A 19068-nucleotide genomic window follows, 5' to 3' on the forward strand; every position below is an offset into this window, starting at 1 on the left:
TCTCTTCCTCTTAGCGTGCTTCATCTCCACTTTAGGCACAACCAAAATGAAGATGAGACATAGGAGAGGTGTGAAGGTGTCTTGTCCCACTGCACTTTGCTGACAAGGTGAGAACTAGTGCTAGGGAGCCCTTTGGCCAAGGAGCAGCTGGCTCGCTTTCCCTTGGGCTGCCTGTGGGGTTGTGCTTGTCCTCACCTGCGAGATGTTTGTTTGCGGTGTGACATCATCCACCAGCTGGGGCATAAATCATTCAACAAAACACTCCGCCATCCCAGGAGCTTCCCATAACATCTGCTCACAGCTGCCTTTTTATCTCCTGAGTCCTTCGCATCCCAGATCATTTCAGGCATTGCTCTTTTTTCTCCGTCTCCAAACACCTGCTGAGAGGCAGCGGGTCTCCCACTTGTGGAGCCATGCCTGGGCATCCAGCAAACCTGTGCTGGGAGAGGTTGCACGTCTGTGCTGGAGATAAGCTGGAGCAAGCACACAGGGTTTGCTGAACTGGTCTGCAACATTCAGCTGCTTTACCCCTGTGGCCATGCAAGTGCTTGCACAGATACAGGGAACTGATGCTACTGCCCATAGTCTATAATTCATCTGCACTGAAGCAAGCATGTCTCCTACAGCAGATATCCCGTCTTACAGATTACCTTGCCCATGGGAGTCATCTTAGAAAGACCACTGGTACCGCCGCTAACCCCACTCTGCACTGAAAGGACAGCATTTTGCCCATTGATTTTTCATTTGCATGTGCTAGGATTCTGCTCTCTAGTGTCAGGAATAGCCTGAATAAATCTAGAAACTCATAGCAGCTCCAGGAAACATGAGAAGTTATTTTTGCCTGTACATGTATCCTCCTCGTTTTTTTTCCTCCACTTTATTGCTGGAGTCTGGTTTCTTTCTATGTTCAGAAAAAGTAGCCCGACCCCAAGGAGCGACACTTTTACTGGGCTTGGAGTGCTGGCATTCCACCAAGGGTTTTTGCTGTGGGGCTTTGAGCAGGTAAAAGAATAATTTCTCATCAGTAAAAGAGAGATCAGCAACTACGGAAGCAGCATAAAGCCTGCCTTGGCAGAGATAGCAGGTACCTAAATCCAAATTCAAAGCTTTGGGGAAGACATTGATCTTTGGCTTTTGCTCTTTTGTTCACGGTCACATAACTACTGCACACATGCCTTACCTGCCTTCTGCTCTGATCACACGCTTCCCTGGCTTCGTCAAGTTTACAACATCTCCTTCACCTTCCCCTGGGCTGGCTGGTATTGCCCCAGCGAGCCAGCTGAGCACGATAGAAAGAAACTCCTCTCTCCAAAGGGTAAAACTTGCTGCAGCACTAACAGGACCTCACACCTCCTTTGGGAGGGAGATGCACAGCAACAAAAGGCTGGGATTTCAAATGCTCATGTTTTGCCACAAGCGCCATGTGCCATTTAACCTGCTCAGTCAGCGCATTCACTTTGCCACTCCCTATACAGTCCGACAGCAATTCCCAACACAATCACAAAAGTACCACAGAGCCCAACAGGGTAAAGACTACAACAAACTCCCATTGTCAATAGAGAAGTGCACTGAAAACAGATAATTGGCATATCCAGGATACAAGCAAATAAACAGCAATAACAATTAAACTTTATTTATATTTAATTTAACATTTAACACAGAAATGAGCACAGAAAGAATGAAGTACCAAAATACCAAACTCATAGCATACAAAATAATCAAATATATTCCATATTTAGTGAAATATTTCTACAACACACTGGTGGGACTGACGTGGGCAGCCCAACCCTATAAATATTAATATATATATAGCTGTCTTATATAAAAACTGTATGTAGATAAAGCACTGAAACTTATCACCAAAATAGAAAATAGCTCAAAATACAGGTAATTCAGACTTGCTAGTCATACCCAATATTGAAAAGACGTTTCCACCCACTGCAGGAGATAAATATCCAGCTTCGATGCCATAGCGTTACTGGGCACAGACTGACAGGACAGGCTCCAGACCTGAGCCGATGGCCACGAGGTGGCAAGAGCGACTGGTCCTTGCCCAGGACTGTTGAGACATTTCCTAAGTGGAAATGCCAGCAAGAATGCCGATGCTTGCGACTGATGCTCAGCGCAGTGGGATGCAGGGGTGAGCAGCACATCAGTGTCTGCAGGGAGGCTCAAGCACACAAGCAGCCACTTGGACCGCCATGGGAGAACCCCCAGCCTGGCTGAGCTGTGCTGCAGCCTGTGCCTGCCTGGGGACAACGGGTTTTTTCCAAGCAAGAGCTGCCGAAGCAGCAGTCCTGCTCCCCACACACATAACCGGCCCTTGCAGAGCCAGCTGCAGCGGGACTGGCCATCAGCAGATGCAGAACATCACAAGGGTGTTATTCTGAATTTTAAAGATGCCTCTTCAGCAGATGACTGTAGTCAATTCCCATTAGCTTTTAAAACTCTAGAAAGCTGCTTTTGTATTATACAAGGCCAGGCTCCCCCAGGCAGTACCATACCTTTATTCTGGTCTGCAAGCAAGCAGCATGTGAAGCAGCAACCTTACTGCCACAGGACAGTAACACCGAATGAAATGATTGTCCTGGTGAAAACTCCCACCTGGCCTGAGGGTGATCAAGGTCAGTGTTGTGCCTAAGATCCCAATCAATTTGTAAATACATATATATATAAAATATGGCATTTCTGGCAGCAACACCGAAGTCCAGCTGGAGTCAGTAACTCGCATGAGTGAGAGCATAGGTGCTGCTGGTGCCCCAGGCAGAGGCACCAGTCCTGGCGCAATGGAGAACTGGGGGCACATTGGGGCCATTTGGTTCCTGATACATCAATGAGGCTCTATATCCGCTGCCTTCTGGACAATGGACTTTTGTGCTTGTTTGTTGCTTTTTGGCTCAATATAATGATTACTTTTCCTGACTACTCCTGCTAGGAAGGCAGCTGAGACCTGCCTGGAGGATCCCTCCTCGGGGAGTTTCAAGCCCCAGGGAGGCAGCACCATGGCGGGCTGCTGGTGTTGACCCCGCACTGAGCCGGGGCTGTGGGAGATCACCTCGGGAGCCCTCCCGAGCCCTCTTTCTGTGCTTCTGCCACGCCACTGCAGAGAAGCCTATAACCCACGAATAATTCTGTAATTGCTCTTTCTCATCAAGCCAGCAGTTGCATCCCTAATTACATGGCAACAATATTATGCTAACAGGATGAGCTATAATTCTTAGGTGGTATTAGCATTGTTATTTTACTCTGAGTAACTTCCTGGTAATGGCCATTTGAATGTGGTAATATCAATTAAGGGAGTATAAATGCTTAGCCTCTGAAAAAATCATTAATAAAAATTTAATTCTGATAGCCTCTAATCACAGCTAAATACAATTACTCATATGAGGCCACTATAAAAAAGTATTTTTCTAATCAGAAGAAATACATAAGGTCTTCCCAACCTTTCATAATAAAGAGGACACTATATAGAAAAGTCCAGAAAATAAGCACACATTTGTTTCTCAAAACCCATAGATAAATATGACAATATCTCTAAATTACTGGCTACTGAACAGGATTTAATTTAGCTCTACTCAAGCTGTAGCCTAGTATAAATGTTTTCAAAGCAGCGGTGCTGCTGTATCATCTGGAGCAGCTGCACAGGATTTCTTTGATGTCAAGCTCTTGTGTGGGGACAGTGCTTCAGTTTCTCTTTATGCCTCTGAATTCCTGAAACAGGAAGGAAAATACATTCAATATAACAGGCATTTTACATTAAAAAAAAAGGGCAGAAAGATTTGGCCATGAATGCAGTACCAAGAAATAATTCATCACTGCAATGGTGACAGAACTACAGTATGCCTCTCTCATCCCTGTTTCAAAGGAGGCAGGGAAAACACCCTCTGGTTTTACACTGCAGCACAACCTACCTGTGGTGCTGTACCAGGCGCTCCCTGGGCTCGTGTGCTGGAAGCATCCGTGGCCACAGAGCTGCCCTGGACACACAGTGGGTGGGTGTCCGGGGCACATAAGGGGTGCACATGCCCACTTGTCCTGACTCCCGGCTCTACTGTGTACACCTGCCATGTACTCCCCAAGGAACATAAATACCATTAGCTGGGGAAGGTCTGCTCCTTCCCTGCTCCCACCCGGGCTCCTCAAGCTCAGCAGTGCCCAGCACAGCAGGCTCAAGCTGCGCAGGGACTGCAGGATATCCAAAATGACTGTGGCTGGTCATTACAGGCAGCTAAAAGTGCTGCCCTACATCATTCACCAAAGAAGCTTTCTTATGCAGTGAGCAAACATTTTTTAGATGGCTGTGTCTGCAGCACTCATTGCTGAGCAACCACAAGTGCTGCCTGTGAAGCCAGAGAGGCACACAAGCACAAATCCTCCTCTCAGGCACCTGATGCCTGTGAGTTTCCTAAGTCAGAGGCAGGAGGCAGTGAGATGTCTCTTCTTCACAGTGCTCAGCGAGGAGGAGCCCCGTGCAGTGCCTGGATTGCCTTACCTGCTGCTTGCAGAGCCAGCTGTCACAAGCTACACACATTAAGGAGGTACCAGAGTGGACAGCACAGATTTCTCTTTCTGTACAGAAATAAGACTGAAAAAGTCAGGGTCATCATGAGCAGCTGGCAGGAGGGCAGCTGAGGCAACATGGGGAGAAGAGGCAACACCGTTATCTCCAGGCAGGATCTCTCTCTCCTGCACTTTGCAAAAGATTCATGTGGGCTTACTCGCCTTCATAAACTTTTTCCAGAAAAAGGTTTGTTTGGGAACACTCTCAAAGCAGAGCTCAAGTAGTCTTTCCAGTGACCTCCAAAAAGTACATGTTAAGACACCCCCTTTGCTGTACAATGCTTACTGGGGGAAAAAAAAAGGCAGCAAAAGCTGAAAAAGGCTGCTGAAAAAGCCTGGGACTCAGTTTCAAAACTCAATTCACTGATGAAAACAATGAGCTCTTGCCTGCCAGCAGCAAGGGTCTGGGGGCTCCCCCATGGCCATGCTGGGGACACTGCCGTCAGGCTCTGTGGTGCACATGCAGCTCCCCCCCGCCCCAATAACTTACTGCTCTCCTTCCACAGCGCTGCCACTGCCCACAAATGGGATTTCTTCCCTTTCTGTCTTCCCCAGAACGAGGTGGTGCTTCTCCATGTTTATGACACACTGTAGAGAATAAATGCCTTTAGGTAAGAGGGAAAACTGGAATACACAGTGGTCCCAGCTGCCCCAGCAGAGGTAAAAGCCCTGCTGGAAATCCCTACCTTCAGAGATTTAAGTGTCTGCAGCCCAAAGGAAAAGGGTTTCTCATTGTCTTCTGAAAAACAGGAACATTCAGATTTACACATTAAAAATGTTCTCCCATGCTGTCAGTGACTCCATCCTTCCTTCACAGCTGCTCTGCTAAATAAAACCCCGCTCATAAAGGGACTGAGTTACTCTGGAGGGGAACATGATCAAACAAGGGCAGGCGGATGCGCCTGCAGGGAGACATGGTGGTCGCTCCACGGGCATGATGGATTGTGAGCCCGGTGCTGCCAGCACAGCCCTGCTGAGCGTACCCTCCCTCCATCTGAAGGGCCAAACAGGGATTTTTTTTTTTCCAGAAAAGCAGTATTTCTATTTTAATGTTAACACGTTTCTGAAGTTTCATTTTTTCCCCTGGGGTGAGGGGAGCAGAGCCCCAGCCCGGACCCGAGGAGCACACACACACACACACACACACACACTCACCCACGACGAGGGCAGCGCACTCCACAGGGATGGCTCCCAGCGTGAGGGTGAGGTGCTCGATCTGGCCGATTGCCCTCACCTTGTTCAGCAGCGAAACCACCTCCTCATCACCAGGGAGTGCTTTGAGGTGCTCCTTTAACCTGTGCATTGGAAACACTTCTGACATGAAACAGAACACTGTTCTGCTGCTCCAGCAAGGAGCAAATTGTGTTTGGAGGGTACTTACACCTAAAATGCTCTTAGCTTACTCATGCTACCACACGGATGTTGGGAAGCTGCTTTCCCGACAGGTTTTCTGTGACGCTCTGCATGCAGCCAGCAGCCACATCAGACCACAGCATGATCCACGACACAACCCTGGGACCGCATCAGCCCTTGCCCCAAGCAGAGCTCCTCACTGGATTCTGCTTTTACCTGAGGAATCCCTTTTACCTGTATTTCCTCAAGACTTGCTGCTCATCTAAAATAACTTCTAATGCAGTGTGGGCATAAGCAAGGGATATTCCACTCCAGCTGCCACCCCCGGAGCTGCCACCACCACGTCCCCATGCCTCACAGCCAGGGCAGCGTGCCTGATCCACGCTTGTTAGCAGGTGCTGCTGCTGGATTTTTAAGAGGAAATGGGGACAGATCAATCACATTCAGCTCAAGAAAAGGAAAAAAGAGTGCCACGGATATTTCAGGTACGGTTGTTTCTTCTCTGTACGCTCCATGAACCAGTCTGACAACACTGATGAATTATTTACCTTCAGTTTCTCTTTTAAACCAAACGAGAATCCAATAGAAAGGCACTTCAAGGCAGTGATCTCTCTCTCCCATAAAAGCTGCATTGCTTTCCAGCTATCTGAGGTACCTGTCTACTGAGCTGCATTGCAGCAGTATGTGTGTGTCTGTTCGTTCATCCTGGGGGGACCAGCCCCCTCAGAGGCAGAGGCCCCGAAACTGAGGTGGGATCACCCATGCCATTTAGTGCAGGTATAAGGACCAGGAGAGGTAGCAGAGAGAAGGAGCTGGATCTCCTCTGCCGCTTCTCTTAGGGACTGGCCTTAAAAAGCAGTGGGAACACAGCAAGAAGTTATGAGCAGTTTGGCCCTGAGCTGGCGTTACGCGGGCCCGAGACAGGTTGGAATGTCTTTTTTTGGTACGGTCAACTCAAATGACTTCTCCATCCACTCAAGGGAAGACGTGTGGTCTTTGGCTGTGGTCTTTGTTTCTCCCCACGTGTCACCGCCATGGGGCACAGGCCATGGTGTTGGAGCCAGGACCTGAACAGAGCCAAGATGGAGATGGCTCCTCACTTTGGCACCAGCTGACCCAGATGGTTTTCCCAAGTGTGACCACGGCTGCAGAGGGGCTGCAGGAAGGGGACAGGGTAAAGCCACTTTCAAGGAAGCACTTCATCACAGCTGAGACTGACCCAAAGACACAGGGACAGCATGTGGGCGATGCATGGCTGAAAGCTGGCCAGCAAACTACAGCGAGGTGAGGACAACCCCTGATGCATGATGCATCTTGGAGTTGGGTTTGCAAGTGGAGAATCCCCAGCAGTGTGCAGTGACCAGATCTGCCCACGTAACAGCTGCACCCACGTTTCTGCAGAGGATTTTTTGTGCTGAGGCAACCTGCAAGATAACCCCACCATGTTCCTCAGAAGCGAGGACCAGGACAAGCAACGGCACCAGGACAAGATGCGAAACAAGTTTTGAAAAAGGGAGGAGTTGAGCCTGTGCCTCAGGAACACACACACACAGTTTTTAGATGCTGAGCCCCTAGAGACCTCAGCAGCAGGGCCCATCCCCAGAGCTGCTGAGCCTCAGCCGCAGGCAGCAGTGCTGAAGAGCTCACTGCAGGGCCCTCCTGCCCTGGCAGGAACAAGGGAAAAATTGCCTATTGCCCTCTTCCCTGCTGCCTTCCAGGGCTGGATTTAAACAAAACTCATGTTTTATCGCTGCTACGTGCGCTGGACTGCTTTGAAGTAAAACATCCTGGAGCAGTGCCTGTTGTCACACAGGACCTACCACAGTGATGGCAGAGTGAGCCAGGCATTAAAGCTCTGCTTTTAACCTGCTTTGTTAATCTGGCTTTAGCTTCTGTCCCCACAAATACAAACAGCAAAGGAGCTGCAGGAAGCTGCCTGCAAGGCAGCCCTGCCTGCTGCACGCCCTGGCCAGCAGCATCAGCAGGATGAGCATCGCTCTGGCCGCGCTGCTGGCACACGCAGCGTGGCTCCTGCACACACGGCATGGCTTCTTGAACACACGGCACAGCTCCTGCACGTGCAGCACAGCAGCTCCTGCACACACGGCATGGCTTCTTGAACACACGGCACAGCTCCTGCACGTGCAGCACAGCAGCTCCTGCACACACGGCATGGCTTCTTGAACACACGGCACAGCTTCTGCATGTGCAGCACAGCAGCTCCTGCACACACGGCATGGCTTCTTGAGCACACGGCACAGCTCCTGCACGTGCGGCGCAGCTCCTGCACACACGGATGGCTCCCACAGATGCGCCATGGCTCCCCCACACATGGCATGGCTCCCCGACACAGAGCACAGCTTCTGCACATGCAGCATGGCTCCTGCACACGCGGCATGGTTTCTTGCACACACGGCATGGCTCCTGCACGTGCAGCGCAGCTCCTGCACACACGGCATGGCTCTCGCGCACACAGCATGGCTCTCGCACACACAGCATGACTCCCCCACACGTGGCATGGATCCCTGTAACGCGGCATGGCTCCCCAACACAGAGCACGGCTCCTGCACATGCGGCATGGCTTCTGCACACACGGCATGGCTCCTGCACACATGGCATGACTCCTGCACACACAGCATGGCTCCTGCACACATGGCATGGCTCCAGCACACATGACGCAGCCCCTGCACACACAGCATGGCTTCTGCACAGCCCGGGGCTCAAGGGGTCCCAGGCAGCAGTAACCAAAACTCACTCAGTGCTGATGGGTAACATGGGGAGGATCTCATAACTGCAGCTGTCCAGCTGAAGGCTACAAAAGTGGTCTTGCTTAAATCAGGAGGGAATCCCCATAACCTGAGAGCGGAAACTGGCTCTAACCTATTTCTTAAGTGCTCTTTGAAGGGCAGGACTGCAGAAACAGACTGGTGCTGCAAAAACTGCACAGGACATGCATGAGTAGCACAGAGCAGATGAACCGCCACAGAGCATCGCTGTGCAACTCAGACATGTTGAGCAGCCAATACAGTATCTTGAACCATGAGATCCCTCCAAATGCACTGCTGTCATCCACAAATTAGGCTGAGCTAGTGACAAACTAGCTGTCACAGTCTGTGACAAGCGAGTGGTAAGTGCAGCCACCTTCCAGCTACTAAACACTGTTGTGCAGAGAAGTTAATTGCTGCCTGGACAGAAAAGCAGGCACCATTCATCCAGGGCCACGCAGTAGTGCTCAAGAAGCAACTACAATTGGCTTTTGCATAATCACTGCAAGTGGGCGATAAAAAGCAATGACTCCATGGGAATAAAGTGCCAAAATCTGCTTGATACCCTGTGAGCTGATGCCTGATCCTGCTTCTTGAAGATCAGTGGGAGTTTTGCCACAAGGGGCTGGCAGTCAGGTCTCTAACACTACATAAATACACTTCATTTCCCTTCAACTGTGAGAAATTTGTTATTGGGAGTAGCATCATGCAGCAAATTTCGAGCACAGGTACATATGCAAACACTCAGCTGCTTTACACCCTGTGCTGGAGCCAGCAGTGCTGCAGCCGCCAGCAGGAGCACATCTGGCAGTGGGGACCTGCAGGGCAAGGCAAGGCTGCTCCAGCCCCACACGTGCCCTGGGGACATAGAAGGCCAGGGAGGTTTCAGCTAATTCGCAAGGCACTGAATGACAAACAAGCAGGCACTGAAAAAATCCAAACACATCCATCCCTCTGAAGGGATTTACTCAGAGGTCAACAGATTGGTACAACTGGCTTTCTATTTCAGCTCCCTACAAGGACATTGAAGAATAAGCCAGGATTTGGGTGTAACAGGAGGCTCAGGGGCTTGCCTGGGCACAGCCCAAAGCCCAGAATGGCCATTGGTGCCATGAACAAAGCCCCAGCCCTGGAAGCACAGCCTGTGCTGCCAGGTACCCCGAGTTCCCACAAAGCAGAAATCCAGCTGGATATTTACCCAAGTCTGTCCAGGCAGGCAGACGACATGAGGTTGTGCTGTGAGCCAGTGTCCACCACAGCCTTCAGCTCCTGCCCCGCACACTGCAAGAACAAGCAGAGATGGGAGATGATGTGTAGGATACGGGATGAGCGCAGGGTGTCCGAGTTCTCCGCTCCGCACACACTGGCCCCACCAAAATGCCAACATCTCCTTGTGCCGACTCCACTGCACACTCTGTGCCTGCAGAGTATTACTACTTCTACTCCAGGCACTCAAGAGTTGGCTCTCGAGCTGCTTTTTGAATAAGGTGCTGCTGCTAAATGACATGGTGTTGGGTCCTGAGCGCTTCCCGGCAGCATTTTTCCCCGCAGACAGCAGAAGGGGCAGCCCCAGGTGGAAGGGGATATTGTGGAGAGCAGGAAATACAAAAGAGTATGGGGGTAAGAAGGAGAAGCGTGAAATTACTTTTGGAGGAATGGCACTTCAGGAAAACAAACAGGCTGGGTGCACAGGGATTCACCATGGATAATTTCTCGCCCCAGCCTGGCTGCTCCCTCCACCCTGGTGTCCAAGGGAAGACATCCATCAGACACGCTTTCTCTGTGGCACAGCAGCCCTGAGCTGCAGAGGGTGAGCATCTCTACAGCTGTGACAGCCCCGGTGGTGCACGATACTAATTGAGTAATGTGGAGAACAACAACAGTTTGAGGCTGTTGGAAATAAAATCTGTAGGGGGAGAAAAAAACCAAACAAACAATACACAGAAGGCTGGGCAGGGACTATTACCTGGCAGCTCACCATTATGAGCTCCTCATCCTCCGTTTTCCCTGAGCTGCCCAGTTTGGTTTGATTCAGTTTGTTGGTCTGTGCTGAGATATCACTCTTAGGAGTCCACCCGCCTCGGCTGCTTCGTAATTTTGATAAATTTGTCTCCATCAGGCGCTTCTGCAGGATATTATGTGGTTGCTTTAAGAAAAAACAGACACAGAAAAGCAGGGTGAAGTCAGAGGAAAGCCACAAAGTGACCTGTGTCGCCAGCCTGCTTGTGTTGCCCACGGCCAGTGCTGCTCTTGCAGGAGGGATGCCCTCAAGTCTCACTCTCCCTGATTTCCAGACTCCATGTCCTCTTCCCAGCCTACATCTATGTGCTCTCCTGCCAGCTCTGGCTTGCCTGGCTTTGACTAAAGAGAACTACTTTGTATTGGTAAGGGATTAATCCTTTCAAAATATTCAGCAGAATTTGGAGAGATGCCTTTCTTTTTCCGAACTCAAGTTCATGATTTGATTTTATATAGGAATCAAAACAAGTCAGGCTTTTTCAAGCTGGTGTTTCAGCTGTAATTGCCTTTAACTTTTGCTAAGGATATCGGGAATTCTGCAGTGATGTGAAAAGTTAAAGCATAACAAATTATTTTCCAATGACACACATCACCTAAGAATGAAAAAGGTGTGTGAACTTACTGAATGAACACAGATGCTTTCACTGAGCACTGGCATTGCTGGCATAGGAAATACCTGTGTCCAGCCTCTACTTGTGGCAAAGCTCCTTGCATGAATTGACCCAGAATTTAAGAAGCTTATTGGGGTGTTTGTGCATTGGCTCTTACAGGTGTGAGTGAGCCAGGCACAACTGCAAGAAGAGAGCTACAAGTGATGTCTATTGTCAGACCTGATCTGGCCTTTTGATCAGACTGTGGTCTAAAATTGCCCTGTATCTCTTTTCTGTCCACATTGGTATTTAGCTGCTGAAAGTGAGTAAATGAGACCAATGCTGGGTGCCATGCTGCAGAGGGAAAGGAGAGGAAGGAAGAGGTAAGAACGTCTGAGGTAGGTGGGTAGAAATTCTCCCAGAAACCTCCAATGCTTTGTATGGCGGCTTCTTGCTTTCTCTGTCATTTCCATTTGCTCTGTGTGAAGCATGTGTCCTCCCAAAATTTCCTCCAACTGCTTTCCCAAAAGCCTTTTTATATTTAATGTTCATCACAGACGGATGCACATACTCCGCTAGAGGTGAAATGACTCTGCTTGATTATCTGCTCATTTCTCTGCCTGGCTAATCTCCCCTTTCCCTCCTCCCCCATTACAACCCTTTCCTTCTGATTTTAATTTCTCCACAGTGAGACCTTCTTACTGGCTCACTCCTGAATATTTGCATTAGTATTAAATATGCCTGTGTGTCTGCAGAGATGTCTAAACCAGCAAACCTCTTCATCCGGAGGGAATTTCAATGGGATCAGGACAACTTTGAAAACCTCAGGCCACGGTTCCCAAGTCAGCCAGTGCGCACAGTGCATCTGTGTGGCACATTAAATAACAGCACTCACAAGAGGCTAATGCAACTTGGCATCATCCTAAAATAACTGCAGCCACGTTAGTAATACAGATCCTGCTGTAAGCTTAACATGGGAGGTTAAACTGGACCTGACTGATGAGATCGAGTAGATGCAGCCAGTGGTCACCAGGACACGTAATCTCCTTTTTTCCCCACTTTTCACTGTTTTTACTTTTGCATACAACATAAAATTTGAAAGGATATAACATTGCATGACAATTTTCGGTTGCAGGTGCTAGAGAGCGTGTCCTGTGTAACGGCAATAGTGTATCTGCAGTTCCCAGCAAAAGGGAGAAACAAAATCCGTCCAGCACTGCTCTGGTGACCACCGCCTCCCCAGTGAGACTGAACAGCAGAAACCAGTATTACTTAACAGATGAGAGGCAAGCAGACTGGCTCCGCTAGCAATGGATCCTGTGCTGAGGGACAAGCAGATCAGTTTGGAAGCAAGGGCTCCCTCACGTGAGGCAGAAGCCATAGGTGCACAGTCAGCACTGGGATCACCTCCAAGGCTCCTCAGCTGAGCAAAAATGCAAGTCAGGGTTTGCTGACAGCGGATGGCACGTCCTTCTTACCCTTTATGTTTGCCTGCATCTCAGGCACATATCTGGAGCACTAATTCTACACAGCATCAAAGAAAAAAACCATCCCAAACAAACAAACAAAAAACAGAAATGAAGGGGTAGGTAACTGGAGACGTAGATGAGTGAAGTTCCCAGCTGTCCAGAAGACAGTGGTCACCTCCTCACACCCAGCCCTCTCTAGGACTGAGACAAATTTCTGAATGGCATCATCCAGGACAGTCTGGGTGCTCTCTGATCTGCTGGAGAAGTAGTCACAAGCACACTCATCATTGCTATTTAAACTGTCATCTACCCTTGATTTAAACCTATTTTTTTTAATACAAGTTCTTCTATGGATCGTTAACCAGTTGCATTTGTGGGTTTTCTCAGGCCCTGGTTTTATGAATCCTATACAGGATCCATCACCAAAAGGAAAAAATCTAGGACCCGGACAACACAAGTTACCACTGCAAATGGGACTGTCTTTTGTTGATGCTTGCTCTTCTGAAAGCTGCAGCATATCCTGCCTTCGAGGAGATAAATGTTGCTTACGTTGTGCTCCAGTACAGAAATAACCTAGCAAGAGGGGGCTGAAAAGGTTCCCTGCAGCACCATCCTGTCTCAGGCTATTAATTAGTTCACTTTAACTTGTATTTCCCTTGACTCTTGTGTGCAACAGAGTGAGGGATGTTAGTCACGGAGATGACTCAAGTGATGGATATGTACTTGGTAAACAGACAATGTGCCAGGGGACATTTGCAAACGCACATTTTGCTGGAAAGCTGCAAGCAAGCCATGTCTGGGAGGGAGAGGAGGAAAACCTCCCTGTGACAGTGATGGGGAAGGCAGCCGTGTTCTCCCTCCAGCACAGGCCAGCCACACAGCCAGGAATGGTGTTTGAAGTAACCCAGATCACCTCGTCCTGTCTTTCTATGCATCACAAAAAAAACTGTAAGTCTTATAAAAAAATAAGATGTTACATGGTATTGTGTAAGTTACAAACCAGCATTTTTTTCATATCTCCCGTTCCATCCCCAAGACTTTGTAAAACCTATAATACCCTAAAAAGTCACAGTAGAAACCTAAAAGCAGCGAGTAGAGACACCAGCTATTGCTGAACCTATTTACCCCTGTCTGTCAAATCACAAACAATTCTGTCCAGTTTTGTTCCTCTCTAATTTATAAGCAGGAGGATTGCTGCAGCTTGCAGTATCCATCTCTCTGGCAGTTTTCCCACTATTTTGGCTTCTAGATATTGGGATAACAAGACCTGTCAAAAACAGTTTCACTCAGGTGGAGATGCAAGTCAGGGAAGATGCCAGCTCTTCCCCTCCCCAAGCCCATCTCAGGAGGTCTGCCCTCTCTTCTGTAACCAGACAGTAGAAAACAAGGAGTTTTACCACAGCAGTGGAGCTCACCCCAGTAAATAACCGATTTCTCTTTCTTCTCTCCATCTTCCATCCCAATTCACCTCTTCTACCAGCAGCCTGTGCTCACGTGCTGTCAGCCCCCATCACAGGGGCATGAGGTGGGACAAGGTGCCACCCTCTCTCCTGCGCTCCTCAGGTGCCCAGGCAGCTGCCAGGTCCCTGTCTAACACAGTGCACATAACATTGAATTTTTTTGCATTTTAACCAAGACACAAGAAATTCTGGGTAGTGCACTGCAATTAACTGCGATGTTGAACCAGCTACAGAAGCAGGGGATATGGACAGGGGGGCATCCTGAGCTGCGCTGATGACCTGGGTACCCAGGGAAGGCTCTTGAAGGCATTTTGGGAGAGGAGACATGCTTTTTTGTTGTTGTTATTGTTTGTTACTATTTATAACTTTGTTTCCCAGGTTGTAAATTGATGTGGGACTGTTTCAGGCAAACCCCTCCAAACCGGTCCAGCAGCTCTCAGGGCAAGGTTGGAGCACGAGGAGGAGATGCCAATGGCCAGCACAGCCTGCCCGAGCCAGGCAGGCGGTCATGGCTACAGTATCAGGAAGCCCAAATTCCAGCTAACAACCCTCTCATGCCAATTTTCTGGGCTTTGAGAAGGAGTCTAATAGTGAGGCATCAAAATAAAACAATTTATGTTCTGTACAACCAGCCCTACATTTGCCAAATCCAATGTGTGCTATGTTAGAGTTTGGTCTTACGCTAGGCAAACAAAGTGGAATATGTAAGAGGAGTGAGAAGCTGGAAGAGTTCGGTCTAACTCAGAATAATATACTGAAAAATATCAGAGGCTTAACATAGATAGTTACAATTACTTATCAAACCTACCTATACAGGGCATCACCAGGAAAGCCGCTCCAGCAGCTGAGCAGTGACACACAAGCTGGGGGACGCCAGCACACTCACCCCAGTGACCTGCAGCATCCCATGCACTGCAGCCAAGAGGAAGGGGATTTCGTCCCAGAATTGGAGTATTTGCTGCCAGCTGTCACCCAGACAGACAGGGCCTGTCCTCACTACCTGTCCCCACCTCTGGGAAGCTGTTGCCTCCTCTCTTCTCCTGCCAAGGCTGCTGGAAAACCCTCACAGGAAACCTTGCATTAATAAGACTGGTCACGTCAAAAACTTTCCACCCACATCACCACAGCTGTCATGCAGCTTCAGATATGAAAATGTGCTGCTTTGTTAGGAGGTGTGCTGTTATTCACAAGGAAGGGATGCAAACACCTTGGGCAAAGACCCCTGGGCCTCCTGACCAAACAGCTCAGCCCCTCTGAACCTGGACCTCTCAGTTTGGGGCCGTGCCATGGTGGAGTCCCACATTTCAGAGGCTCTTGGTACTTCTCCAGTCTCAGAGACACACAATCTCCCACTCCTCTTGGGGACAACTCTTGTGACATCCAGGCAGCCCCAGTACCGGGGAGACACGGTGGGACCTCTTGAAGCGATGCTCGCTGCCGTCCTGGCCGTGTGCAGCGTGAGCCTGGTGGTGCTGGCAGTGTCACTTTGCTGTGACACAACCCACCGCAACAACTCCGAAATTCACAGCATCTTCTCTGGGGCTGCCGGAATGGGCCTGAGCACACGTCAGTGCTGTTGCTTTGGGGACTCCCCATACGTCGCATGGGGCAGAAGACCCCAGTTACCTTGACTGCGGTGGGCTTGCCTTGGCCACATGTGCCCACTGTCCCATCACCACTCACTGTGGCATAGGGCCAGGGTGGTTTTGCAATGGGGTGGCCCATACCAGCTCGGTTCTCACCCCAGCCAGAGACCCGCTGCAGCCGGGACAGGTGTGCACCTCTGCCACGGCACACCTCGTTTTGTCCTTGGAGGAGATCAGGAGCTCTGGACCTCCCTCAGGCTTGGGCACATCCCTGGGGAGGGGCCCCCATGAGACGTTCCTCACAGGGGCTGTGGGTGTAGCAGGGGCAATGCTGCAGCCACAGCTCAGCCAGCACAGCCACAGGAGCAGGGAGGAAACCTCGGGTGACGTTTCTGTGATCAGGACCATGACAAGGATCCCTGTGCTCTGCCACTGGTGCTGGGGCCAAACCTGGTCATCAGTGCTGCAAGAACAAGGACTTCAGTGCTCAGGTCCCCTGGCTCCTGCTACCTGTTGCCTCTCTTGTCTGGGCAGAGCAGAAACCCGTGTCATCAGGGCCTCAGCCCTGCACACTGTGGATTACTGAGCCGTGAAATGTTATTTAGACTCTGCAGATAACAGTAATGACATCACTATCATGCTCTGAAAGGCACTTTATAACTCCCTAGAGGGCTGCCATTTAATGGTGACCAGGAAAGCTCCTTCCAAGCCTTGCCCTGGGCAGGAGCTTCGCTCCCTACAACTGGAAAACATTCGGGATGTCAAAACAACCATGTCCATGTGCACTGCAGAGAACAGCCAACTCATTCCACTTAGCCAGGCAGAACTAAGCCTAACCAAGAGGAGCAGGAAGGCTGTGACAGAACAAAACTACCCCACTGAAAACGAAGATTCACTTTTTCCAATGAATCTGTATCAAGCACTGAAAAAAGCAAATATTGTGTGTTACAAGGTGCAAGAATTTTGCAACGATTGGGGAAAAAAAAATAGAGGAGCTTTCCTCCTTAGAATATATTTTCTAGATTTTGTTCGTTACGTCAGAACTTTTGATATTACATTTAAGTATGTTTTCTCATTAGAGAAAGCTCAAACATTTGTGCACATTAGTATTTAGAAATGCTCTCCAGCCCCTGGACATGATGAAGAATATTGTACATCAGATACATGATCACATGGATCATTGCATATGTAAATATTTAAAACCTAGAATTATGTTTCTTGGTTTTTAAAAAAAAAAAAATATATATATATATGTACATATATATATACACACATAAGCCTTCAACGAAGTGTAATCTTGGCAGTTTTATATTTTGAAGTAATAGTGACTGCACTTTACTGAATCTTTTATGATTATATGTTGGGCATACATATGCATCACAGACGAACATATGTGTATATATGTACGTATTATATGAAGCCATTTTGATTCACTCTAATTCAGAGAGGATTTTAATACTAAAAACAGTATTCTATTTTTATGTAAATAATTTTTTTAAAAAAATAAGATTCAAGCGCCATGCATCTGAAAGCACCTACTAGTAAAAAGCAGCCCTGGTGATAACCAGCATCATATTTATATTCCCTTCCCTTTACATACAAAAGCTTCATTTTTAAAAATCAATTTCCACAAGCAAACAACAACTCCTGCTAACAGAAAAATAAATAAACACTGTCCTACCAGCTGCTTAAGTCCCCTTCCAGTAAACACGATAAAGCCTTACAGTATCTTTTGAAGTCCCCAGCTTCTTCAGCCCATCCAGAGGGAGGAGATCTGCAGAATCTTTGTGAATAAACTGAACCGCCTGCTTCATCCTCCTCTGCTGCCGGAGAGATGCTGCTTCCCTTATCTCCACTTCTTTCCTACTGGGCTCTGTCAGGATACCCGAACAAAACATCTTTCCAGCCGTGTACAGCTCGCTTCTTGAAGATGCGCTTCTCAGAGAGATGGAGCCGGGGAGATGGTATATTGCCGTGTTTTATAACCGGAGCCGGGTGACGTTTGGGGAGCAGCAGGTACTCCTGCCAGCGCCGCTGGCTGAAGGAGGGGTTGGGCACGTTGCAATACGTTGCACAGACAACGGCGGGTGAGCTCAGGCTCGAAGGAAATAAATCGGTGCAGTTCCTCCTCGCTGCCTCTCCTGAAAGCGAGATTAGCTGCAGGCATCTGATGGCTCTCAAAGCCCCCCCGGCAGCCTCAGGGGCAGAAAAGAGAGCGCCGGAGCACCGTGCCGGTGCTCCGGCGCTCTCTTTTCTGCCCCTGAGGCTGCCGGGGGGCCTTTGAGAGCTGCAAACAGCCTTTGGAGCCAGCACATCGCCCAGCCAAACCCTGCAGGCAACAGCTTTTATTGGGCTGAACAGGGAGTCTGAAGTGTCACAGCAGGTGACAGCTGCCCAGCACCCATGTGGTCCCGGATGCCACTGCCCCACATGGATTGTGCAACCAGCCACAGCGAGGTTTGCTACCATGTGCCTGGGGCCAGAGGGGTTAGAGCAGGCTCTGGGTGCTACTGGCCTCACTAAAGCACTGTAGGCACGGATCTGCATTGTCACTGTCTACTCAAGGAAGAGTAAGAACTGTCAAGAAAATTGTCCCAGCCAAACTGGGGCACCCCAAATGTGGTTTTATGCAGGGTTTCTATACCCATCAAACGTTCAGGTACAGCACAATTTGACTAATCACTAGCATCCACACTACTGATTACTAATCAGAGCCAAACTTTGCGAAGCAACTACAGTTTTGCAGCATTTTTTATGCTTGTCTATTGGTCCGGATGTCCCTGGAGTCAGTCTTGCTTTAGTTACTTATCTGTGATGCCAAACAATGTTAGGAGACTTTCAAAGACATGTTAGAAGGGCTGGGATGCTGGTGTTATCTTGGTTGTCCAGGAATATCCTTCATATCCTTCATAGGCAGCTCTAGGCTTCCAAGAAGAAAAATCCTTGTTTCTGGGGCCAGGCTCTCCTTTAGTTTGTTTTACTTAAGCCTGAACAACACTAAAGTCTCCAACAGAATTCCACTACTTCATTACATTACAGGATATAATGTGAACTAATACACATTAACAGACTTAATACACTTCAATAGTATAAAGCCTGACTGATATAATCATTAGGGAAGGGGATTTTCTTAACAAGACTCACAGCACACATAGGTTTCTTTCACTAGAATAGTGAATTTTTAAGTAATACATAATCTCTCACCAGAGAGAAACACTTTGTTTTGTTTTGTTTTTTCCCAGAAGGGCCACACACTTTGAGCAGCG

The 19068-nt window shown here is 48.8% G+C and overlaps 1 protein-coding gene across 1 annotated transcript; it reads right to left on the reverse strand.

Moving 5' to 3' along the window:
• Positions 1-5046: 5046 nt before the first annotated feature.
• On the reverse strand, positions 5047-17700 carry NRIP3 (nuclear receptor interacting protein 3; the record flags this gene model as incomplete). Its single annotated transcript, XM_080345284.1, has 6 exons — positions 5047-5148; positions 5247-5299; positions 5716-5855; positions 9877-9959; positions 10645-10824; positions 17527-17700. 6 exons carry the CDS (start codon positions 17698-17700, stop codon positions 5047-5049), a joined length of 732 nt encoding a protein of 243 aa, XP_080201410.1.
• Positions 17701-19068: the final 1368 nt, after the last annotated feature.

The sequence above is a fragment of the Nesoenas mayeri genome (genome assembly GCF_963082525.1).
Source record: "Nesoenas mayeri genome assembly, chromosome: 5".
In the NCBI taxonomy this organism is placed as follows: domain Eukaryota; kingdom Metazoa; phylum Chordata; class Aves; order Columbiformes; family Columbidae; genus Nesoenas; species Nesoenas mayeri.